Source organism: Electrona antarctica, assembly GCF_951216825.1.
Source record: "Electrona antarctica genome assembly, chromosome: 21".
Classification (NCBI taxonomy): domain Eukaryota; kingdom Metazoa; phylum Chordata; class Actinopteri; order Myctophiformes; family Myctophidae; genus Electrona; species Electrona antarctica.
Window position 1 is genome coordinate 39,782,721 of NC_136802.1, and position 27,134 is coordinate 39,809,854.

Consider the following 27,134-nt stretch of genomic DNA (forward strand, 5'->3'; position numbering starts at 1 on the left):
TTATTTGTTTCAGGTGGGGGCCTACAAATCTCTGATGAAACTAGCAAATGTGGTCAGTGACGCACGTGCACACACACACACACACACACACACTAGGGCATTAAGCAACTAGTCGACTAGTTTACTAGTCGACTAGTAAATCCACTAGTCGACCTTGTTGGTACTAGTTGACTAGTTGATAAGAAAAACAAGGGGAAAAAAAGTTTATTTTTTTAATTTTTTCCCCGATTTTGTAGGCCTCAAGATCAGGTAGATTATAGTTAGTCATCATGTACACAGTTTTTCAATGTACAAATATGCATTTCCAAAAAAATATATATATATATTTTTTAATTTATTACATTTTTTACATAATAGGTAGTTAAACAACTAGTCGACTAGTAAACTAGGCAACTAGTCAACTAGTAAAAATGACCTGAAGTGAATGCCCTAACACACACACACACACACACACACACACATTTTCCTCAACTTGTTTTGCTGCTGCTTTGCGGCAACACGGACACACCTGTTCTGCCGTTGGTTGCTGATTTGGTTTGATTTCATGTTGATATTATGGCACACTACAATGTGTCATTCAATGGGCAGTGTACTGCATGTTGCCGTTGCATTTTAACTGCAGTTACTGTGTGTGTGTGTGTCCCAGGGTAATTATAGTTAACAAAAACTAGAATTGGGAAAAAAAAACATTTCTGTTACCTGAAATTATAAATGAAAACGTTAAACTTAAAGATTTCTTTGTCAATGAAAGATTGCCACTAGGGACAAAAATGTCTATCCAATCCTGTACTACACATAGACGCACGCACGCACACACACACACGCACGTCTCATCGGTCTCACTTTGACATTTGTACACGCAGCCATTGGTTGAGCCTTCGGAGACACTGTGGAAGAGGTTGCTCTTCGTCAACAACCTGTCCTTTACCACGGAAGCAGCCCAGCAGCTCAGACAGGCAGTACCCGAGGACATCAGCAACCTCCTGCCAGTTCTTGGCAAGGTACTGTGCGCACACAAAACACACGCACACATGGGGCGACTGTGGCTCAAGAGGTAGAGCAGGTTGTCCAATGATCCATGGGTCGGCGGTTCGAATCCCGGCTCCTCCTGTCTACATGTCGAAGTGTCCTTGGGCAAGACACTGAACCCCAAATTGCTCCCGATGTGCTGGTTGGTAGTACCTTGCATGGCTTCCGCCGCAATCGGTGTATGAATGTGTGTGTGAATGGGTGAATGTAACGCACAATCTATGTAAAGCGCCTTGGATAAAGGCGCTATATAAATGCACCATTTACCATTTACATCAGGCATGCAAACGTGTTGCTTTATGGCGATAATTGCCTAAGGCTACATTGGTATATCGCATGGGGAAGGGGTCCCGGCGAGAGCCTGCCTATTCAAAGTGATTTCCACACTGGGCAACGGAGAGTGAAAATGGGCTGCTTTGAATGCGCATGCTGTTTGATTGTAAGCAAGTGGTCGGCGAGTGTAGACTAGATGGAGGAGGGAAAGAGCTGGAATAGTTGCATAAACCCCACTGGAGTCTCGCTCTGGGGGACGAAGCTGTGTGGTTGAGCAGTCACTGTGGGTGTAATAAGTCGGACCCTGGCACTGCACTTTTAAAATCCAGTCATATCTTCATTTCGAAAAAAACGAGTGTGAAACAAATCTTGAACAAATCGTGGTGGGCAATTTGTGTGCCAGGACACACCTATGTGCGTTAGTGTACATGTGTGTTCACATGTACACATGTGTATGTGTGTTCACATGTACACATGTGTGTTCACATGTACACATGTGTGTTCACATGTCTGTGTGTGCAGGTGAATAATGCTTTAATTTGTACGTGTTTATGTTTCAGGTGTTTGTGGAGTTGAACTCAACGGCAGATGCAAATAGACTGGTTAACCTCATCAAATCTCTGTTCCCGGGCTGTTTCATCAACAGAATGAAACAACGCAAACCCGGTAAGTAACAACCCCCCCCCCCCCCCCCCCCCACCCCCCCCCCACACACACACACACACACACACACACACACACACACATGCAGGTTTATTCATCTGTGTGCAACGTATCACTGAACACACGCTGTATGGAATTCTCACCTTTTTTAACAAAAACAAAAACATTTCACCCTACCTTTTATTGAGTGGTGCAACCACTCCTATAGACGGCTGTGTGTGTGTGTGTGTGTGTGTGTGTCTGGGTCTGTCCCTGGCTGTGTCCGAGCACGAAAATGGCGTTTGTTCACCACCAAGTGTCACTGTTGCACAGCCCAAGACACAAGACACAGACACACACAGGCCAGGGAGGAGGGCTTGTACAGCACAGCACCACTCGCTTTTTGAGTGGTGCCACCACTCCAAGGAACAGCAATGTCCGTGTTAACCTATGTGACGTTAACCTATGTGACTTTAATGAGTACCAGTAGGGGCGCTGTTGTGCCAGAAACACAGAGAGAGAGAGATAGTGCTGCACTGTTGCCTGCTAATGAGAGAGAGGAGGAGGGGGGGAGTTGCACCACTCAGTTCACACGGGTGTGATTTTTTAATGTTTACCCAACAGTCAAACTCGTAACATAAATTTCATTTCATTTAAAATACTGAAAAAAAGAAGCATTAACATTTGTGAGATAACCAGAATATTTGAAATGTTATTATTACATTGCTAAAATGTATGTATTGCTAATATTATCTCCTCCTATGGCTACAGTGGCCGCTACAGGAACTATAGCAGCCGCAGCGACGGCCTCCGCGACGGTTTCAGCATCGGCCGCGACGCCGACCGCTGCAACGACCACAGCGGCCACGGTGGCCGCAGCCCTTCCGACGGCTACGGCTACGCCGGTCCTTCCCGCGGGGGCGGACCCGCCTTTTTGGAAGCCGTCGGCGTCGCCTCCGTTTTGCGTCCAGACAAATTCTCCCCAGTTTCCGTGGCCTGGTAAGAAACGGTTTGCATATAAAAGAGATAAAAGGTATTGTTTATTGTTTATTGTTTATTGAATGGATCCCCATTAGCTGACGCCGGGGCGACAGCTAATCTTCCTGGGGTCCATATAAAATACATACAAAAAGTACATAAATACATAATTACAAATACATTCAACAAGATTAAATACATGAAAATACATAATTACAATTTATTCTATAAAATGAAATGCAACATAATAAGAATAACATTAAGGTCATGTGGTCAGCTGTAACAAGTGTTCCTTTAAAGCATATTTGAAAGATAATTGACTTTGTGTTATATTAATGTGAGGTGGTAACGTGTTCCAAAATGATATTGATCGATACATAACTGTTTGTTTAAGGAGGTTCGTTTTTGGAGCAGGGAGTGTTAAATGACCGAGGCTGGCAATTCTGGTGTTATGATTATGTCTGTCACTTGATTTTAATAACTGTTTGAGGAAATAATCTGGTGTTTCATTAGAAATTATGTTTCTGACAAACATGAGGACACCGCAATGGAGTTTGTTTTTAACAGATAACCAGGACAGGCGTTTATGCATATATTCAATATTTGTACGAGTAGAACAATGAAGTGCCAGTCTAGCAGCTCGGTTCTGAACAAGTTGTAGTTTGTTCAGGTCTGCTTGAGTCGCAGCTGACCATACAACCGGACAATAATAAAGGTGACAAAACACCAATGACTGCAACACTTGACCCATGACTGAGGATGTCAAGTATGAGGAGCACTTCCTGACCATGGCTATACCTCTACCCATTTTAGTTCTCGTGTGTTTGGATCGATGAGTGATGTCCATTTGTCCATTTTCTTCTTCCAGAGCACATTGCAGTCGCTGGACTTAGTAATGAAGAGGTAAGCTAACCTTGTGTGTGTGTGTGTGTGTGTGTGTGTGTGTGTGTGTGTGTGTGTGTGTGTGTGTGTGTGTGTGTGTGTGTGTGTGTGTGTGTGTGTGTGTGTGTGTGTGTGTGTGTGTGTGTGTGTGTGTGTGTGTGTGTGTGTGTGTGTGTGTGTGTGTGTGTGTGTGTGTGTGTGTGTGTGTGTGTGTGTGTGTGTGTGTGTGTGTGTGCGCGTGCGTGCCTGCCTTTAACCAAGGCGCTTTACAGAGATTGTGCATTACATTCACACACGTTTACATAGATTGTGCATTACATTCACACACCGAAGCCAGAGGAAACCATGCAAGGCACCAACCTGCACTAAGCAAGCATTTAGGGGTTCAGTGTCTTGCTCAAGGACACTTCGACACTAACTCTGGGGGAGCCCGGGTTCAAACTGGGAACCGCAAGGTCACTCCACCGCAAAGTCACTCCACCCCGAAGCCACTGTGTGTGTGAATTGATAGAAATGGAAGGGAAGGTCTCTAGAAGACCAAAGATGCGACTATCCAACACACTTATAGAATATTAAATCATATTAACACATTGAGAGCCCACGCAAAATTGCCCAAAATCACTTTCACCTAGAAAATCCATTCACATTTTTTATAATTCAGCTGACTGTGGAGACACATGCTGGAACTTTTTACTTTGAAATGTTTTATAGTTTCTGAGTTATTTAATTTAAACGCCAAATGCATTCTCAATGGTGAAAACACAAACTTTGGCACCACGTGTAAAAAAAAATATGATTTTTTTCAAAGACGTCCACAGACGTCTTGGGCTATGCACGTGCGGTAATACCCAGGACGTCCACAGACGTTTTGGGCACAAAATGTGTTAAATACATTTAAACATGGCTCTTTATAAACATCATTGTGGGGTCATAAATATAATTTAGCAAGATGCAATATCAGTAGAATTACAATTTTAGTTCTACAATACATTAGCATTTCACTCAAAAGAGAACAGTCAGTTTTCTTAAGAGCCGGAAGTTCTGTACTACTGCATCAATCCTGAGATTTGTTTGAATGTTCTTGTCTGTTAACCCATTTTGGGCGGGAACCCCTTTTGGTGTTAGCATTATGTTGTGCTTTAGCTATTGAAAAATAGCAGATCTACAAGCTCATAGCGCGCCACCGGGTGGCGCGCTACGAGCTTGTAGGTCTGCTATTTTTGAAAAATCGAAGAACGACTGACTCATAGCTTTTTCGGAAAACTGTCAGGATGTAGAAGACATTTTTAGAGAACTAAAATGGCTTCATCTATGGTTCAGGTCGGTAGGGGCTGATTGAAGAGCGTATTGAGATATTGCCTGTGAATTATCCTTATTATACTGAAAGGCTCTCGTAACTACTTAATTAACTCAGTTAATTTGACAGCCCTACACACACACACACACACACACACACACGGTTGACTGTTTCCCTGATAGACTTTAGTCGATGGCTCTTCTCTTGTGTATAGATAGATGTTGACTTAAAGGTATATTTCACTTTAAAAAAAACCTTTTGATCATTTTATCATCTACTCAGGCTTATGTGAACACCACAGACAGTTTTTAAATTGCTTGATTCTTGATTTCGATATTTGACATTCATTTTAGCTGCCCCGCCCCCTTCCTATTCAAACCCATTGTAAGCTTCAAACTCTATTTTAACCATGTCATCAAAATCACCCGTCCTTTTTTATGGTGAATGATACTGCGTGCGGGGCCGTGTTCTTTCAATTACTGTTTTTATTTATTTTTAGTGTCATCCGGCCTCCTCCTGCTCCTTATTCTTTTCCCGAAACATTATTAAAAATATATGAAAACGGTAAATGAAAGAACACGGCCCCCCTCACGTATTGGGACACTAGGAGTCACCAGGATAAAAAGCACGGGTGTTTTTGATGAATCTATCATGGTTAAAATGGAGTTTGAAGTTACAATGGGTTTGTATACGAAGGGGGCGGGGCAGCTAAAATTAATATCAAATATCTAAACACTGAATCAAGCAACTTAAATACTGTCCGGGTTGTTCACATAAGGCCGAGTAGACGATGGAATAACCAAAAGTTTATTTGAAAGTGAAATATCCCTTTAACCCATTTTGACCTGAGACCAGATTCTAAAAATGTCTGAAAAAGCGACGTTTCTATGTCGTTCTTCGATTTTTCAAAAATAGCAGACCTACAAGCTCGTAGCGCGCCACTCGGTGGCGCGCTATGAGCTTGTAGATCTGCTATTTTTCAATAGCTAAAGCATAACATAATGCTAACACCAAAAGGGGTTCCCGCCGAAAATGGGTTAAATACCACCTCCTCACAACCCAAGGAGACCAACAATAGACATGTTATGGGTGAAGCTCTTGTAGGTTTACTTCAATGCCCAAGCGGAAGTAACCTGACTCCGCCAGATGGGGCAGCAGAGAGTACACTGGGTTCCCCCCTCCTGCTCCCATCTGGGAACTCTCTAGCCTCGGTCCCAGGCTTACTTTTCTGCGAAAAGAAGAGCCTGGTCACAACGTAAGGCAGAGAAGCTATCGGGTGGATGTATTCTCCGGAACATCAGTCAGATGTATTTCCCCCGGATACAATATTTTCCCGACCAATCACAACACTTGTTTCATTCGCGGAGAATGTAAACTGATTTGTAAAGCATCAACGTCATTTCCTTGGGCAATACTTCCGCTAAAATCTCGCAACTTCCGCTGATAGTCTTTTCAGCGTAGGTCTTGCCCAGGGTGGGAACTCTCAGGCAGACTTTTTTGCCCGGCCACAAAACGGCCTGGCCAATCAGCAGCAGCTAGAGGCGTGATAGCTGCTGCTGATTGGCCAGGCCGTTTTGTGGCAAGGTAATTGAATGTTGTTCAAGGGATCTACTCATGTGGCATACATATTATTGCATGATCCCTGACGTCATATACATACCTATTATGGTAGCGTTGCCTAAGACCTGGCTGGCAAGACTGCAGGCATAATACCTGGCGAGACCAGTTGACAGTTTGCAAAAAGTACAGAGGTATAGCCAGAGGCGTCTGGGAGAAATGCGACGCGCGCGCGCGCACATTTTTTGAATTAATTAATTAATTAATACATACTTTTGCCTTCACTTTCCTATTTGTTATAAATATTAAGTATCACATTTGCTTGATTGCCTGCACACAGTTTGTGATCGATCAAAATTCTAAATTCAATTAGAAAATTGAAAACCGACCGCAGCTTAAATAGGTGAAAAATCAACTGCGACGGAACGGGCTGCGATGCGATTATTGTTTCTTAAAAACAAAAAAAACACTGCCTAGCGCGAGGCCTCGCATGCGCGAGGCCCTGTGCGGCCGCACCACTCGCACTACCCTAAAAGCGGCCCTGGGTACAGCTATAATGCTAAAGCAAAGCAAAGTTCTTTGTTTACCCAGGGTGAATGGACTAAGCTCGAGATGCTTGTTTACAGCCAGACCCTGCTCATAGAACATTTCATGGTAGGGGTTCAATGCTTTGCTCAAGGGCACTTCAGCGGTGGTAATTTTAACGTGCCGGTCCGGGGATTCGAACTGGCGACCTTTCCGATAACAAGACCGCTCCGCAAACCGTTCGGCCACCGCTGCCGCTAAAGGATAACAATTTACAATGTGGGCATTTAGCTCTTAAACCATTTGGGGCGGGAACCCCTTATGGTGTTAGCATTATGTTATGATTTAGCTATTGAAAAATAGCAGATCTACAAGCTCATAGCGCGCCACCGAGTGGCGCGCTACGAGCTTGTAGGTCTGGTATTTTTGAAAAATCTGATCTCAGGTCAAAATGGGTTAATCCAGAGCGACTTGCAGTAAGCAAGGACAACGCAAGCTAATAACACAGAGCTCTGAGGGCTCGTTTCTATTGTGGTCCTGTGTATTAAATTCATCAAGACATAATACATACTATACAAGAAATCATCAATACTAGGAGCAAGTATCTACAGAAAAAACAGCACGGGGGGGGGGGGGGGGGGGGGTGTAATATATTTACAAGCTAGAAGACTTGTCTAGGTGCTCTTTTATGGCGGTTTTGAAACGAGGGTAGGGAGTCCCACTTTTTGATGGCTGTTGGTAGGCATTTTGGTGGAATAATATTAGAATGAATTCATCCCGTGATTGTGCCAAATCTGGGTGGAACGAGATCAGTGGAGCTCCCTCTGGCGTTACTCACTTTTTTGAAGTAGTTAGTTAACATGGGGATATGGTACATGGGATAAGACCTGGCGCGACCGCTGCAGCGATAACATTGTTAACACCTTAGAAGCCCGGAACTTTTTAATCCATTTCATCCAGGGTGCCCATCATTTGTAGCGCACGGACCACTTTTACCGGCGCACCGGAAGCTGGTGTGCATGTCTGTGTAGCAGCTAACAATAGCCACAACGCTCTAGAGTCGATCGACAACAACGGGAGGTAATAATAAATCTATCACGACTAGCGACTGTAGCGCTGAGCGCCGTCTAACACAGGATCTTTTTTCAGAATTAGACGGGATGATTTAGATCGGGAGTTATGATCGTTTTAAGATTTTCGTTTTCGTCAGCTAAACGGGCAGGGGAGATTTTCGATGACGTGTCACTTTTTGACACGTCATCGGATCGGGCAACAAGCGCTCCAAGGCTCTAGAGCGATGCGAACGGTTTTGTTATCATTAATCTCCGTCTTGTTTATCAATCTCCGGCTTGGGCACTTGACCGTGACCTTGAACTTGGACGGAGAACTCCGGCTTGGACATCCAAGGTGTTAATTTGAGTCTACGTGTCAATGCTTGGACTTTTGATTTGTCAATTTAATCAATTGCCATGTTCCGGGCTAATTTGGATTGGTAGTGTGAAGTGAACACACATTGTGTCTGGTGGACACAAGCTTTGCACGGTCTGGCTACAGCATAGTGCTGGTACAGTTACCAGTGGTGTTTTTTCCCGTGAATGTTGATCCTATACTGGTTGATGTAAACTGTAATGTTAACTTTCAATGTTTTCAACGTATTTGAACTGGTGCGTGTTCAACTACTGTAGCCTGGCTAATAAGCCAGACTCAAATCACACTGTCGTGTGGTATTTGAGTCTGGAGATGCTGTGTATGGATCTTGTTTCCCGGGGGGGCGGGTTCAAACATTTTCTCTTTGACGCAATTGGTCAGAGCTACTGTCAGTCAAAGGTCTCAAGCATTGAACGTCACTGTACCAAAGCCCGCCCATATTGCATACCGTGTCCCGATTGGCCACACCAGTTCTCTGGTGTAGGAAATGGGCGTACAATTGAGCCTCTCCAGACCGTAATCCGCCGGCAGGCAATTTTTGTTTGCCAACGGCTGATTCGGTCTGGCTTATTAGCCAGGCTACAACTACTGAACCCTAGCTTAGGGGAGCAAAATGTAGGTTGAAATGAAGCTGATTTACGTATGTGCACATTGTGCAGCGATGAGAAGTGAACTAGCTCTCTGTTCCTTTTCCAGAATCGTCTGGTTGGACATTCGTCCATTACATTGACTCCTGAACCACAGCCGGTCCTTGTTGACCCAAAGGATCAGTCGATTCTTCTTGCCCAAGGGGACGAATCCTGTGAGGACGGAAATGAGAGTATTTTAGTTGATGAACTAAGCGAGACCCCAGAGCAGAAAGACTCTAGACAGCAGGTGGAAGTTCCTCATTGTTCACAACAGTATGGTGGTGTTCCCTGCGTGGCCATGGAAAACCTGGAGAACAAAGGTGCCATGGTGGAACCCATGGACACACCTGCTGGTCCCAGCCAAATTGTAACCACGCCGGGTGGTTGCGAGGACCCTGAAAAGAAAGGGCCCGAGAAAAATAACATGGCCCTTTTCTCCTCAGATGGAGAGCTCCTTACTGACAAACAACTCAGAGAGGGTCCTCGAATGTGGTTGAAGGCTGCGTGGGGCAGGTTTGGAGAAGTCCCGGGCGGGTCCATAATGTGTTTACCCGCGTGGTATCCAAAGGGGATGATGTCTAAGTGGGTTGCTATGTCCACTGTTTGGGCCGAACATACCTATGAGCCTTGGAGACGAGAGGATGGCGAATGGGATGTACCCTGTGGGACAGAAGCAATTCAAGTCACCATTTTTGACCACCCACATGGTCCATGGTGTCAGTTAATGACCCGGCCGCCAGGCCCTGGAACTCAGGCTCAGATGTTTTGCTGGATGGCTTTACCCCACGGTCCAAACCAGTGGGCCGGGCCTAGGCTCAATGGGATCACACATCTGGGCGTTGGGGGGAGGTTTGTCCGTCATGATCATGTTGAGCCTGAGCAAGAGACTATAGAGGGTGTTGACCTAGTGACCTTTCAAGGATTTGGACCGGCCTCAGACCCCGTCTCTGGTGCCCTTAAAAGGAAACATATAAATGACAATAAATTAAAACAAGGGTTGATTGAAAACAAAAAAAAGGAACCTGGAAAACAAAGGTGCCATGGAACCCGTGGGCCCTTGGGATGCCATGGAACCCAAGGGCCCATGGGGGGATTCGTCTTGCCCAAGGGGACGGATCCTGTGGAAAACAAAGGTTCCATGGAACCCGTGGACACACCTGCTGGTCCCAGCCAAATTGTAACCACGCCGGGTGGTGTTGAGGACCCTGAAAAGAAAGGGCCTGAGAAGAAAACCATGTCCCTTTTCACCTCAGATGGAGAGCTCCTTACTGAAGAACAACTCAGAGAGGGTCCTCGAATGTGGTTGAAGGTTGCGTTGGGCAGCTTTGGAAAAATCACGAGCGGGTCCATAATACAACAGGCGACGTTGGCTAAGATGGTTGACCTGATTGCTTTGTCCACTGTGTGGGCCGAACATACCTATGAGCCTCGGAGACGAGAGGATGGTGATTGGGATGTACCCTGTGGCACAGAACCAATTAACGTCACCATGGACCCAGTGGGTGGTTAAAAATGGTGTCTGTTAATGACCAGGCCGCTAGGCCTTGTAACTCAGGCTCGGATGTTTTGCTGGATGGCTTTACCCCACTGTCCCCTTGCCCGAGGCGAGGGATCCTGTGAGGACGGAAAGGATAGTATTTTAGCTAATGAACGCAGCGAGACCCTAGAGCAGAAAGAATGTGGACAGCAGATGGAAGATCCTACTTGTTCACAACAGTATGGTGGTGTTCCCTGCGTGGCCATGGAAATCCTGGAAAACAAAGGTGCCATGGAACCCATGAACACACCTGCTGGTCCCAGCCAAATGTTAACCACGCCGGGTGGTGGTAAGGACCCTGAAAAGAAAGGGCCTGAGAAAACAATCATGGCCTTTTTCACCCCAGATGGAGAGCTCCTTACTGAAGAACAACTCAGAGAGGGTCCTCGAATGTGGTTGAAGGTTGCGTGGGGCAGGTTTGGAAAAATCCCAGGCAATTCCATAATGTGTCGGGGGAGTCCAAGCAAATTGTCTAAAAGGGTTGCCATGTCCACTGTTTGGGCCAAACACTCCTATCAGCCTTGGAGACGAGAGGATGGTGAATGGGATGTACCCTGTGGGACAGAGCCAATTAACATTACCATTTTTGACCACCAAATGGGTCCATGGTGTCTGTTATGGTCCAGGCCGCTAGGCTCTGGAACACAGGCTCAGGCTCGGAGGTTTTGCTATATTGCTCACTGTCCCAAGCAATTTCCTGTGTTTAGGCTTAATGGGATCACACATCTGGGTGATGGGGGGAGGTTTGTCCGTCATGATCATGTAGAGCTTGAGCAAGAGACTAGAGAGGGTGTAAAAATGTTAACCACGCCGGGTGGTTCTGAGGACCTTGAAAAGAAGAAAAACCTTCCACTAGTGGCCCTTTTCACCCCAGATGGAGAGCTCCTTACTGAAGAACTAAGCGAGACCCTAACACAGAAAGAATGTGGCCAGCAGATGGATGATCCTAATTGTTCACAACAGTATGGTGGTGTTCCCTGCGTGGCCATGACAAACCTGGAAAACAAAGGTGCCATGGAACCCATGAACACACCTGCTGGTCCCAGCCAAAACGTAACCATGCCGGGTGGTTTTGAGGACCCCGGAAATAAAGGGCCTGAGAAAAAAATCATGGCCCTTTTCACCTCAGATGGAGAGCTCCTTACTGAAGAACAACTCAGAGAGGGTCCTCGAATGTGGTTGAAGGCTGCGTGGGGCAGGTTTGGGGAAGTCCAGAGCGGGTCCATAATGCGCCGGGACACGGTGGCTAAGTCGGCTAAACTAATTCCAATGTCCACTGTGTGGGCCGAACATACCTATGAGCCTCGGAGACGAGAGGATGGTGAATGGGATGTACCCTGTGGCACAGAACCTATTAACGTCACCATTTTTGACCACCCACTGGGTCCATGGTGTCAGTTAATGACCAGGCCGCTAGGCCTTGGAGCTCGGGCTCGGATGTTAGGCTGGTTGGCTTTACCCCACCACTGTCCCAACCAGTGGGCCGGGCCTAGGCTCAATGGGATCACACACCTGGGTGATGTGGGGAGGTTTGTCCGTCATGGTCATGTTGAGCCTGAGCAAGAGACAAGAGGAGGAGTTGATCAAGACTTTGGACCTGCCTCGGACCCTGTCTCTGGTTCTCTTAAAACGAAAAGGAGGAAAAACAATAAATTAAAACAGGGGGACCCCAAAAAACGAAGAAATAAAGAAACTAAGGAGTATAATACACAAGCTCAACAAGGAGCGTACTTGGCGTGTACTTGTGACAAAGGCAAGGGCAAGGCTTACTTTCATCAAGGAGCAAGCCCGGCGCAGTGAAAGAGCAAAACGATAGCCCATGCACTGCCCAGACCATGACATTTTCACTGTTTTGCAGCTATCACTAATAATCCAATGCAATCTTGGTATACTGTACTCACTTTGCTTAACCCATTTAGACCTGACGACGCATCTGTGTCATATTATAGCTTTTAACCCATTTTGGGGGCGGGAACCCCTTTTGGTGTTTTAACTAAGCATTATGTTATACTTTAGCTATTGAAAAATAGCAGATCTACAAGCTCATAGCGCGCCACCGAGTGGCGCGCTATGAACTTGTAGGTCTGCTATTTTTGAAAAATCGTAAAAATGCGGCACAAATCTTTGAATATAATATTCTTTCAGAGTGAACGTTTTTTTTTTATTTCGACGTCAGGCCTGAATGGGTTAATGACCTTTTGTACATGTGTCCCAAACCAGAGCGAAAAGTCACACAGTTTTGTGACTTGGTACAATGCAAGTACAAAGCAAAATTGTCTGAATGCTAACCAGACTGAATGCAAAAAAAAAATGCATAAAGCAATTGATCACAACAATCTGCCAGTTTTCAGCTGATTGGCCATTATCAGTGACCGGCCAGTCAGTCTCATGAATCATTGATTGATTGATTGATTGATTGATTGATTGGCCATTATCAGTGACCGGCCAGTCAGTCTCATGAATCATTGATTGATTGATTGATTGATTGATTGGCCATTATCAGTGACCGGCCAGTCAGTCTCATGGATCAGATTCTGTGCCGAGTATAGAGAATGTTTGAGGGTTTGGGCCTGTGTCACTCGTCAGCCTGGGGGAGAGGAGTGGGCCTGTGGTCTGCCAGCGGAAGAGGAAGAGGTAGTCTATTGCTGTTGTGTGAGTGAAGGGAGGGGGAAACCACGCTCCTATATATGCATATTATGATGGAATAATATTTGTTGATAGTCACATATTTGCCCCCCAAAACAAAACGGCCTCCTTTGCTGTTAGAACACCCACTCCAGCCGGTCCTATCATATCATAAGGCAATTTATATATGTGAATATTATGATGGAATAATATTTGTGTTGATAGTCACATAATTTCCCCCCCTCAAAAACAAAACGGCAGTAGCCTCCCTCTTCCCCCTTTGCTGTTAAACACCCACTCCAGCCGGTCCAATTATAAGGCAATGTACAACGCGTCACTTTGCGTAGATCTGCTATTTCTGCTATTTTCTTAAAGGAGCATTCAGTGATTTGGGTGATTTGGAAAACCACCCAGTCCGCCCCGGTAACAAAATGTGCACATGCACGCTCTACAGTGGGGGGAAGTGCAACAGGCCAACAGCATGTGCACCAAGGCCCGCCCCCACTCGATCATGATTGGAGGAAGGCCCCTCTCATCCTGATTGGATGACGGTTTTGCCACCCGCCACCAAAACTGAAACTAGGGTTTTTTGACCCCAGGGGCTCACTGGGGACAGGGAGGAACTCCTTATATGGTCAGCACACTCTATAGTAGGGAGGATTATCCAGAAAAAAAGAAAAAATAAGTGATATTTGAATTAAGTCAAATCACTGAATATACCTTTAAGTATACAATTCATAAAAAAATAAAATAATCTTGGTATATTTGTCATAGCTGCCCTGTGCACTTTTCTTTGTACGGCAAGCTTCCGCTATGCTTCCGCAAAGGCTTGCCTCCTCTCGAGATACACACGCCCCACGTTATGTCTTTGTTCTTTGTTGTATGAGAAGCATGAGTGTGAGGTATGAACTGCTGAGGTGTGAGGTTGTGACGCAGCCTTATAACGTACTCTCCCTAATTCCTGGGCCATCTTCCACTGTTCCTGTATCTGGAAGTGCATTATGGTCGATGGGGAAAGTAAGATGCATCTTAACTGGATTTTAGTCTGGCAATGGCCGTCTTGTTAATGAACATACAATCCTTTTATAATTGACTGTTTGCCTAGACCACGTACGTACATCTTATCAGCTCAGTATGTTCTGATGAATTTAGTAGAGAATTCTAGGCATGCCTGTATCTACTAAATTGTTAATGGCCTTATGTACTAGGACTTAAAGGGTCAGGACATCCCCCCCCCCCCCCCCTTCCTCGTCATTTATCAGAATTCTGAAATGACTTGTATATTATAAAGCACTACATTTGAAGAAACGACTTGTAGAACACCAAGTTAAAACGACTTACTAGACGAGCGAGAGAGGTATGTGTACTGTTCACTGTTCAGAAGCCACCTTGAAGCGGGTGTCAGTGTTGTATCATTTGTTTCCACTACCCCCAGAATGTAACTCCACACCGGTGCTCAGATTGAAGAGGGACAGCCAGGGACCGTGTTCTGTAGCCAGCGACAGTGTTCAGAGAGGCAGGGTGTCACTGTCCCCGGGCTACAGAGAGCTCCACACCCCGCCTCTCCTTCACAACCAGGGACAGTGTTCTGTAGCCAGCGACAGTGTTCAGAGAGGCAGGGTGTCACTGTCCCCCGGGCTACAGAGAGCTCCACACCCCGCCTCTCCTTCACAGCCAGGGACAGTGTTCTGTAGCCAGGGACAGTGTTCAGAGAGGCAGGGTGTCACTGTCCCCCGGCTACAGAGAGCTCCACACCCCGCCTCTCCTTCACAGCCAGGGACCGTGTTCTGTAGCCAGCGACAGTGTTCAGAGAGGCAGGGTGTCACTGTCCCCCGGCTACAGAGAGCTCCACACCCCGCCTCTCCTTCACAGCCAGGGACCGTGTTCTGTAGCCAGCGACAGTGTTCAGAGAGGCAGGGTGTCACTGTCCCCCGGCTACAGAGAGCTCCACACCCCGCCTCTCCTTCACAACACGGGTCTGGGACAGTGTTCTGTAGCCAGCGACAGTGTTCAGAGAGGCAGGGTGTCACTGTCCCCGGGCTACAGAGAGCTCCACACCCCGCCTCTCCTTCACAACACGGGTCTGGGACAGTGTTCTGTAGCCAGCGACAGTGTTCAGAGAGGCAGGGTGTCACTGTCCCCCGGCTACAGAGAGCTCCACACCCCGCCTCTCCTTCACAACACGGGTCTGGGACAGTGTTCTGTAGCCAGCGACAGTGTTCAGAGAGGCAGGGTGTCACTGTCCCCGGGCTACAGAGAGCTCCACACCCCGCCTCTCCTTCACAACACGGGTCTGGGACAGTGTTCTGTAGCCAGGGACAGTGTTCAGAGAGGCAGGGTGTCACTGTCCCCGGGCTACAGAGAGCTCCACACCCCGCCTCTCCTTCACAACACGGGTCTGGGACAGTGTTCTGTAGCCAGGGACAGTGTTCAGAGAGGCAGGGTGTCACTGTCCCCCGGCTACAGAGAGCTCCACACCCCGCCTCTCCTTCACAACACGGGTCTGGGACAGTGTTCTGTAGCCAGCGACAGTGTTCAGAGAGGCAGGGTGTCACTGTCCCCCGGCTACAGAGAGCTCCACACCCCGCCTCTCCTTCACAACACGGGTCTGGGACAGTGTTCTGTAGCCAGGGACAGTGTTCAGAGAGGCAGGGTGTCACTGTCCCCGGGCTACAGAGAGCTCCACACCCCGCCTCTCCTTCACAACACGGGTCTGGGACAGTGTTCTGTAGCCAGCGACAGTGTTCAGAGAGGCAGGGTGTCACTGTCCCCGGGCTACAGAGAGCTCCACACCCCGCCTCTCCTTCACAACACGGGTCTGGGACAGTGTTCTGTAGCCAGCGACAGTGTTCAGAGAGGCAGGGTGTCACTGTCCCCGGGCTACAGAGAGCTCCACACCCCGCCTCTCCTTCACAACACGGGTCTGGGACAGTGTTCTGTAGCCAGCGACAGTGTTCAGAGAGGCAGGGTGTCACTGTCCCCGGGCTACAGAGAGCTCCACACCCCGCCTCTCCTTCACAACACGGGTCTGGGACAGTGTTCTGTAGCCAGCGACAGTGTTCAGAGAGGCAGGGTGTCACTGTCCCCGGGCTACAGAGAGCTCCACACCCCGCCTCTCCTTCACAACACGGGTCTGGGACAGTGTTCTGTAGCCAGCGACAGTGTTCAGAGAGGCAGGGTGTCACTGTCCCCGGGCTACAGAGAGCTCCACACCCCGCCTCTCCTTCACAGCCAGGGACAGTGTTCTGTAGCCAGGGACAGTGTTCAGAGAGGCAGGGTGTCACTGTCCCCGGGCTACAGAGAGCTCCACACCCCGCCTCTCCTTCACAGCCAGGGACAGTGTTCAGAGAGGCAGGGTGTCACTGTCCCCTGGGCTACAGAGAGCTCCACACCCCGCCTCTCCTTCACAGCCAGGGACAGTGTTCAGAGAGGCAGGGTGTCACTGTCCCCGGGCTACAGAGAGCTCCACACCCCGCCTCTCCTTCACAGCCAGGGACAGTGTTCAGAGAGGCAGGGTGTCACTGTCCCCTGGGCTACAGAGAGCTCCACACCCCGCCTCTCCTTCACAACACGGGTCTGCTGACGGAGTCTAGTCTCGATAAGTCTCTCGTCAACAATGAAAGAACGTGTCAATCTATATAAAACAAACGTAGGTTTGGAACACATTGAGCAAATATGTTACGAGTGGTGCCAATTATTTCCTTTCTACCCAGAAACCTGAGAATAGAGAGAAAGGGCTTCAGAAAGCTCTGCACGCAATTATTTGTTGTTAAAGAATAAGACAAAGTGACTTGGGGTGTCCTGAGCCTTTTTTGAATGGAGGTGAAGCCATCTTTGTCTGTTTTACGACATTGTACCTTTCCATTGTAAGTTTTCTGTATATTACAAAATACAGTGTTTACTTTCAATCTGCAGTAGCTTTTTATTATAATAATAAAAACATTCTTATGAGAGAAGTATGGGGTCTTCGTTCTTCAAAGGATTTGAGGTAAAGTAATCGTCGGCTACCAATTGTACGTTTAAAAGAAAGGGCGATATTAACTAAATGAGTGGTTTTGGTGTTTTTGAGTGGTGCAAACCACTCCAACAACTGGCTTTGTACCCGTGTACCCGTGTTTGTTCGTACCAAAATAACTGGTTGCTATGGTTAGCAACCGAAAAAACGAGCATGGTTGCTATAGGTTGGTTAGTATGTGACGTCGCTGACATCACAGTAGTTGCACCACTCAGTTCACACGGGTGTGATTTGTTTTTAACTAACACAGGCCCGAGAACGTTTGGCTTAGGAGCACTATAAGCATTTATACAAGATATCTTATAAATGCGCTAGTCCCTGCCTGCCCATGTACGTATGTGCGAGCATGTTCAAGGGTCGATGTTGTACTTTATTGTTACATCTTGTGTACAGGTACATAAGAGTACAAGTTGTTTTGGTTTGGCTTCCTTCAGCTAATGCAGCAGCATAGATAACATAACATTCAAACAACAAACAGGGATAGAATAAAGAATGCAAGAAAGAGCAAACTGAGTACAAAAAAAGAGTAGCATGTCACCAGCTTATTGATCAACCCCAAAATATCTTTGTGGACCCCCCCCCCCCCCCCCCCAAAAAAAAAAAACTATTAATTATTAGTATTCGCTGCTGTCGGGAAGAAACCTCATAACTCCATTTTTGAGGGGGGGGGGGGGGGGGGGTGGCATAAATCTGTGCTATTGAACACCCTTTACGTCTGTGTTTCGAAAATATTGAACCAATGGAAAGTAGTAAAAAAACCTTAACTCCATTGGACCCTCAATGTCTGCTAAAGCAACTAACTCCACCCCCTCTCATGGAAGTAATTGACAATATATAAAGTTACAACACCAACGTTGAGGAGGCTGTATTGCTTTGTTTAAAAAATATATGGCTTTCTTAATTTCCTGAAAAATGAACATTTTGGAGTTATGAGGTTTCCTCCCGACAGAAGAGATATCATGGTGTCCAGGCCAGTCCATGGTAATGATGGCATAGACTGGCCTGGACTCCATATTTGATCATGCGTTACGGGGAACTCAATATATGGGCATAAAAGGGACACTTACAGACATCTCCATAATACTATGGGGCACAGAAGACTGAATAGTATTTACAGTATTTATTTATAATACATTCATAAGACTTAACCCATTTAGGCCTGACGTCGAAAAATTAAAAAAAAAGTCTTCTGAAAGAATATATATTCAAAGATTTGTGCCACATTTTCACAATTTTTCAAAAATAGCAGACCTACTAGAGTTCTCATTTTCTGCCCGAACATTCTGTCAAGAATGTTGTTATAATAAAAATAGCAATTCTGTTATTTGTGTAATGTGTAGGCTACAAGTATGTATTTTATTATAAAGAGGGCTGCGCTATTCACTTAATTGTGACAGGAGGAAGACGGAGGAGTGGAGGCGGGGGGCTTGTATTACTGACTGCGTGCAGGCATGAGCAGAGAGAAGTGAACGGTGGTGGGGTGGTTGTTTATACCGCTGGCTGGCCTCTGGTTTGCGGCGCACCAAATGAGTTTCACTTCATATGCTAAATGTTTTATAAATCAATCGGATTATCACACGCTATCGTGTGACTGCAACATGACGAAAACAGTTGCACTGAGCCATCTCGTTAAACCCAGCTGGCTGCGATGAATAACCTAATCAGATTCATTATGCCTAATCAACGTCATATAGTCACCAACCGATCCATACAATTCTGTAGTGTATGATGACCACGCAATGTTACAGTCCACTGCAGGCTACAGGCTATTTGATTACCAAAATGATTAGTATTATAACCGCCGTCCCTCGGTGCGGCGGCGCTCCTCGTTATATGTGCCCGATTTTAAAATAACAGATCTCTAAGCTGTCGAGACACGCCATGAGCGGGTGCGTGGATGGTTTGTAAACTTTGTAGGCTATGTTTGTTCTTTTGGACACCGAACGGGGACGATACTTGGGGTCTTGGACATATAGATGCTTCACTTCAGAGGAAACTAAGGGGAGCTACTCACCACCACTGGAAATGGAATCCATTAGAATGTTATGGAAATTGTACATCTAAGTCTAACGTGAGCTACATAAATCCTTTATTTCGTCGATAAGTCCATTGAACTCCGTTCTCACTCTCACACAGACACACACTGAACCACTGACGGCGCGCGCCGCTGCGCTGGCCATGCATTAAAGTGGCGTTTTTTTTTTTTTCCTTTTTTTTTGTCGGGCTTTATAGGGCTTCGGGTCTAACATTATGGTAATCTTTAGGGTCGGGCCGAGCTTCGGGCTGACCCAGTTAGGGCCGGGCCGGGCCGGGCTTCACATTTCGGGCCCGATGAGAACTCTAAGACCTACAAGCTCATAGCGCGCCACTTGGTGGCGCGCTATGAGCTTGTAGATCTGCTATTTTTCAATAGCTAAAGTATAACATAATGCTTAGTTAAAACACAAAGGGCTTCCCGTCCAGAATGGGTCAAGATGTTTTTTGAGGGGCGCCTCCAGTGCATGGCTTTTGAAAATTACGTCATAAGGCAGCCAAGTCTATGGACTTTTAGAGCTCCATCTTGTGCCATGCTTTATCCGCAAATATGAAACACTTTGCGTGAATTACGCATTTAGGAGCTTCCACTGTGCGTTAATGGTATCTTGTGGGCCGCGGAGTGGCACATAGTCAGATACTGGACACCCCTTCCCCCCAGGCACGACTGGTCCATGGTAGAGGGCGGGACTGCGACGCTCTAGGTGGTTTTGTGAAGTATTCTTGAAACTGAGAGTTTATAGTATTGTAGTTAGTGAATACCAAGAATAGGACCACATCAAATGCTATCTCGGAGAAAGAAAAGAAATCACACCCGTGTGAAGTGAGGGGCGCTCTTATCATTATACGTCATCAGGATGGAGCTTGTTAATTTTTGAGTGGTGCAAACCACTCCTACAACTGGCTTTGTTAGTTTACGTGTCTGCCCGTACCAAAAAAATCACACCCGTGTGAACTGAGTGGTGTAAGGTTTTATATAGCATGATCAGCTGTGGTCTGACGTAATGTCTGACGTAATGAAATAAGGTAAGGTATTATATAGCCTGATCAGCTCTGATCTGACGTAATGAAATCACACCCGGATGTGATTTCACAACTGGCTTTTTCTGTGCAGAGAAAATGACCATGGTTGCTACGGTCATCCAGTTCACCCGGGTGTGATTTAATTACGTCAGAAATTATTTTGAACATAGCAACCATGCTCATTTTTTTTCTGCACACAAAAGCCAGTTGTAGGAGTGGTTTACACCACTCAAAAAATGAGCATGGTTGCTATGGTCACCCAGTTCACACGGGTGTGATTTCAGCTTTGTTAGTTTACGTGTCTGTTCGTACCAAAAAATTAGCATGGTTGCTATGGTCACCCAGTTCACACGGGTGTGAACTGGGTGCAGCCCCTGCCCTTTTGGCAATGTGCCCTTTCGAAAAAAACACTTTTTTTTCTTATTTTGTACAGTTACACTGTACAGTATGTGGACCATGGTAACATTGATCAATTATTGATAAAAAAGCTTCTAATATATTATTTAGGCCCCACAATCTATAAATCTCACACTATTAAGGCAACCGGCCGGTTCCACGCGCTGCACAAAGTGCCCTTTTTTTCCACTTGAGCACCTGCCCCTCTAAATGTCTGTGCACGCCACTGCTTGTTGGTGCAAGGCTCAAAGATATTCAATAGAAAGAAGGAATGCCAGCACTCAATAAATGTCCTTTTCCTTTTTATTTACCTCTGACGAGCCAACATAGACGTTTCGACCAGCTACACTGACGATATAAGTGTCATTGCATAAGCGTGTGGGGCATGCACGCCAACTTGTATCGTTCCCGAGTAAGCCGGTGTCCGGGTCTAGAAGAACGATACAGCAGAGACGAGGAGGAGACTTCAACACACACACACACACACACACAACTTAACTTAACTTAAAAAAAACTTAGCGCCCGCCCCGGAAATGACCCATTATTACATTATTACAACAGGGTCTTCTTTGGGGCCTTTCCTGTGCATTCTGTTGGCACTGGCTGGCGCCACAGCGCCAGAGTCAATGGTGGTATCGAAAGAGTTATCGATGCAGCGATCGAGGCGGCCATGTTCGACCCGTTTAGTTCCTTCTGCAGTTAACCCATTTAGGCCATGACGTCGAAATAAGGAAAACGTTCGCTCTGAAAGAATATACATTCAAAGATTTGTGCCGCATTTTTACGATTTTTAAAAAAAATAGCAGAACTACAAGCTCAAAACTTAAAAAGAAAAAACTTTAAAAAAAAACCACACGCACGTACACATACACACACTAAAAAAAGAACTTAAAAAAACGTAACTTAAAAAAAACTTAACTTAAAAAAACCTTACGTAATTTATTCTAATTGTTGTTGCAATTTACGAGCTGCGTTCGCGCGTCTTACTTGTTTCAAATCTGAGGTATGTAGAGGATTTTCTCAATTTCCTTTTTTATTTTGTAGGTGGTGAGGCGCGTGGTGGCCTGTGGAGATCCTCTGCCTACCGTGTTGATGATCACCGGCCTGCCGGACGAGGGCTACAGTCAAGGGGACATCCAGAGTTTGGTCCGAGACCCAAAGCACGGCATCTGTAAAAGCCTGCATGGCTGGTATTACCAGATCGTGGTACTGCCTTTGCAAAGGACGGTGAGCGGAGAAAACGCATGCACCGCATACACAGAAATATAATTGTTCATAAAAAACCTTTTTTTATTTTAGTTCCTTAGGTTTGCCCCAATTTATAGGGTCATCGAGATAAAAAAAAAAAAACGATCGCTCTGAAAGAATATATATTCAAAGATTTGTGCCGCATTTTTACGATTTTTCAAAAATAGCAGACCTGCAAGTTCATAGCGTGCCACTCGGTGGCACGCTATGAGCTTGTAGATCTGCTATTTTTCAATAGCTAAAGTATAACATAATGCTTAGTTAAAACACCAAAAGGGGTTCCCGCCCAAAATGGGTTAAAATACAATTTAATTCACACGATAATTAAAGAATAGGAAACGGATCTGCCTGCTGGCAAGGTAATGCAACAAACGGGCTTGCAGCTCATGTCAATTGTATTTGTTTCATTTTGATTGGAAAAGGTTGTATTTTATTGAGTTTGTACCCAATTGTACTCTGATTCTGTGGTAAGACCCCCATCTGCAAAGTCAGTTTTATTTTGGGGCGCGAATCCCTTTTGGTGTTAGCATTATGTTATGCTTTAGCTATTGAAAAATAGCAGATCTACAAGCTCATAGCGCGCCACTCGGTGGTGCGCTACGAGCTTGTAGATCTGCTATTTTTTTTGAAAAATCGAAGAACGACAGACACAGAAACAGCTTTTTCAGAAAACTGTCAGGATGTAGAAGACATTTTTAGAATCTGATCTCAGGTCAAAATGGGTTAAAAAATAAGATACGCTACGAGTTTGTAGATCATCTATACAAGCCAACTATAAGTAGTTCAAACTGATTTGAGTTTTTTCTATATTTTCACTGCTGGGAACCCCCCCCACAAAAGAGTGGGGGGATCCCCGGAAAACCACTAAATACTGTATATTTTCTCATTGTTTTCTGTCCTTGCTTCCATCCAGGCCTTTCTGTACTTTCCAGACTGGACGTCGTGCTGTGACTTTGTGTTTCTCCAAAACAAGACGCCAGCACGTCTGAAAGGCATCCTTAAACTCCATTTCCACATCGTGCGTGACCTAAAAATGTGTTGGAATGAGGTACGCACGCACGCACGCACGCACGCACACACACACGGGAATCGTTAAATAACTGAGTTTCGATATACATATACAGTACACATACAAAAGCAGTAAAAAAAGAAAAACGCTCAAAATCTAAACGAGAACCATATACCGTAATTTCCGGACTATAAGCCGCTACTTTTTGTCTCCACCAGGCCGAAGGCATGGGGAGAGAGTATGTTTTGCACTCCGTCCGTGTGTCCGTCCGTCCGTGTGTGTGTGTGTGTCCGTCCGTCTGTGAACAGCTAATCTCCGGCACCGTTAACCCGATCGATGTCAAATTTTGCACACACACTCCCTGGATGCCAACGATGAACCTCTGCCCCAGAATTTCCAGAACGGCTTGTTATAGCGCCACCAGGAGGCCGCTTTGTGCAAAACACGTTTTTGGACAGTACACCTACAGATTTTGTCCAAACATCAGGCAAATTGGTACACAGTCTCTCTAGAGCCATTCAACGAAACGGGTCTTTCAGATTTCTCAGACTCCATCTTGATTGGCTAAGATTTGCTTCCAAAGTTTGCAGGAGTGCTCAGTTTCAAACAAAATGCTGCAAATCATGGACACATCGTGTGATTTCCGTGAAATTGTGCACGCACATTCCCACTAGGCCGAGAAAGAAATGCCACGTGAACATTTTCAACTCAGCCTCATGGTGGCGCTATAACTCGCCGAAAAGTGTTTTACCTCTAACTGCACGGATCTGTGGATAACTTTGTATGCCAACTCCCTAGAGGCCAAGGAAAAACCTTTGCCTGGAATTTATATGTAAAACACATTTTCTAATATTACTCCATCAGACTTTATCCAAATTTCACGCAAATCGGTACACATGCTCTCCATAGCCATTGTTTGATTTCTCATAATCCACCTTCATTGCCTACGATTGGGTTCTAAACATTTCAGGAGTAGCCCGCTTTGTACCCGCGTTGTACAAATTGCCACAATTACTCAACACAGCGTCCGATTGAGGTGAAACTGTGCATGCATATTCCCACTAGGCTGAGGAAGAAATGCCACTTGACAGTTTTCAAATCAGCCTCATGGTGGCGCTACAACAGGCCAAGCCGCGTCACACACACACACACACACACACACACACACAAAACATCCTCCTGGTGGAGACCTGTGCCCTGCGGCCTATACAACGGTGCGGCTAATCTATGGACTTTTACAGCTAACGGCCACTAGGGGACCTTCTAAATCTATCTCTATGGCCACCTGCGGCTTATAGTCCAGTGCGGCTTGTATATGTACACATTCATTTTTTTCCCCTAAATTTAGCTGGTGCGGCTTATATTCAGGTGCGGCTTATAGTCCGGAAATTACGGTAATAGTGAGGATAGCCGAAGCGCCGTGAGCTTGTAGATCGGCCTTGAAATGTTTGGGAACCCCTGCCCTATGGGACGACATGATGGTGGCCGGCCAATCGGTGCAAGCCGCTGGGCGTCACCATGAGTGACCTTAACCCATTCTGGACGGGAACCCCTTTTGGTGTTTTAACTAAGCATTATGTTATACTTTAGCTATTGAAAAATAGCAGATCTACAAGCTCATAGCGCGCCACCGAGTGGCGCGCTATGAGCTTGTAGTTCTGCTATTTTTTGAAAAATCGTAAAAATGCGGCACAAATCTTTGAATGTATATTCTTTCAGAGCGAACGTTTTTTCCTTATTTCGACGTCATGGCCTAAATGGGTTAACTGCAGAAGGAACTAAACGGGTCGAACATGGCCGCCTCGATCGCTGCATCGATAACTCTTTCGATACCACCATTGACTCTGGCGCTGTGGCGCCAGCCAGTGCCAACAGAATGCACAGGAAAGGCCCCAAAGAAGACCCTGTTGTTTTACCCCCCCCCCCCCCCCCCCCCCCCGTGAACCGGATGTTATAATGGGTCATTTCCGGGGCGGGCGCTATAGTCACTATTCTTTTATCAGAAGCACTTCTGAAATGATCATTGCCCCTCACTTCATATCACCTCAATCTGAGCCTCAATTCAGAGGAAAACGCTGCTAAAGATCGCGCTTTGTAATGGTGTATGTGGACGGACTGGACCACATTGTAATGACGTCACACCGCGGAAGCAAGCGTTGCCTAGAAGCTAACGTAAATGTTAGATTAATAGTAATCTAACATTTCTCGTCGTCATTGGCATAGCTGGGTTTATGCCCTAAACAGGAGACTTCTCCACATAGGCCTATCTCACAGCCCGCTTTCCACGCCCACTTCCGGTAGATACTGGTGTCATTTAACATTAGCATTTACACGTTTTTTTCTCTGGAAAATCTAAGTACATTTCCTAATGTAAAAATGTGACAGACCAATATTATTATGAAGCAAACAAGATGGTAAATCAGCTCGAACAGATAGAACAAACCTTACCTTGAGAAAACAAAAGTTGTAGACTTCTTAAATAACGTCTGTTAACATGTAGTGTAGTGTCTATGGAGTGACGTCACGCTATCACCACTAGTCCCGAAAGGGGGCGGGGAAATTCTGTGAGATAGGCCTATTGCCACCGATTAGGCCTGACCTCGAAATTTCAAAAGAAATCTTCTAAATCCTCTGAAATAAATATTTTCACGATTTTTCAAAAATAGCAGACCTACAAGCTCGTAGCGCGCCACTCGGTGGCGCGCTATGAGCTTGTAGATCTGCTATTTTTCAATAGCTAAATTACAACAATGTTTAAAACACCAAAAGTTCCCGCCCAGAATGGGTTAATGGGATTTTCTCCTTTTTGAGTGGTGCAAACCACTCCAACAACTGGCTTTGTACCCGTGTTTGTTCGTACCAAAAAAAACGAGCATGGTTGCTATGGTTAGCAACCAAAGTTGCTCAAATGACACTGTTGAGACTGAATTCATGCGGAGAGTACTTATGACACAGATGCTTTCCTGGTTCTTATGTACAGTAACTATAACAATAAATGTGTAGTTGCACCACTCAGTTCACACGGGTGTGATTTTATTTTTTTAATAACTGTGGGTGTGTGGAAAACAACTGATCACCTATAGTAGGGATGCCAGAAAGTGACCATCAGCCAAATCGAATATTCGACAGCTCTGACGATTAATAATCGATTAATTGAACCCCCCCATTAAAAAAAAAAAAAAAAAAAAAATGCACATGCCATGGTCACATAACCATTATATGTTGAGTGCATGCTTTGATGGTTACAGTTTTATAATCAGTTTTGATGAGTAAACCTTTGTGGAGATCTTCTCAGTTCTCTTTATATATATGCTAGTTACTGCCATTCAGGATGGAAAATTAAATCCATTTGGATTTGGGGAGAAGTAGTTTCATAAGGGGCTGGTATGAAGTACTTTTGGCTATTAAAAAAAAAAAAAAAAAAAAAATACTTTGTTGTACGAGTCCCATCTAAATGAGGGCTGGTGTAGCAGTCTGAGCTGTCGGCCAATAATATGCAAATCCACATATATATATATATCATGCCGTACTAACATGGTGTGGTCTTGTTTCATGTGTTTATTTCTGATCTCGTCTTGCAGGCCGTGTTGTACAAAACATTCGCCAACAAAAAACAAGTAAGTACACACATTTAAAACACGTAATATTTAAGCATGGAATGATTGTGTGTGTGTGTGCGTGCGTGCGTGCGTGCGTGCGCGCGCGCAGTATTCCGGATATTAATAATACTACTAATAATAATAGTTTGAGTAGGCTGGCCTTAGACAGGATGCATTGAATAATATCTGAATAGATTATCAAACTTTATTTATTTTGATTTATTTTTTATAATTATAAAGATTATAAATAAGTATAGTTATATATAAGGAATAGAAACCAAGATGATGTGGTTGACTATGGTCAGAAAGAAATTAAAATTAAATTAATAAAAATAAACTTTTTTTTTTTCTTCTTATCAACTAGTCAACTAGTACCAACAAGGTCGACTAGTGGATTTACTAGTCGAC

The 27,134-nt window shown here is 45.5% G+C and overlaps 1 protein-coding gene across 1 annotated transcript in view; it reads left to right on the forward strand.

Annotated features, from left to right (window-relative positions):
• LOC306914377 (uncharacterized protein) overlaps positions 1 to 27,134 on the forward strand; it is a gene marked incomplete at its 5' end in the record, with an annotated part of 102,695 nt that overhangs the window by 59,312 nt on the left and 16,249 nt on the right. Inside the window, 8 exons of the mRNA XM_079491372.1 lie at positions 14 to 52; positions 864 to 1,001; positions 1,863 to 1,968; positions 2,716 to 2,943; positions 3,791 to 3,825; positions 21,915 to 22,097; positions 23,032 to 23,166; positions 26,709 to 26,744. Of these exons, the coding sequence (XP_079347498.1) occupies positions 14 to 52; positions 864 to 1,001; positions 1,863 to 1,968; positions 2,716 to 2,943; positions 3,791 to 3,825; positions 21,915 to 22,097; positions 23,032 to 23,166; positions 26,709 to 26,744 (900 nt within the window). The remainder of the gene's footprint in view (positions 1 to 13; positions 53 to 863; positions 1,002 to 1,862; positions 1,969 to 2,715; positions 2,944 to 3,790; positions 3,826 to 21,914; positions 22,098 to 23,031; positions 23,167 to 26,708; positions 26,745 to 27,134) is intronic.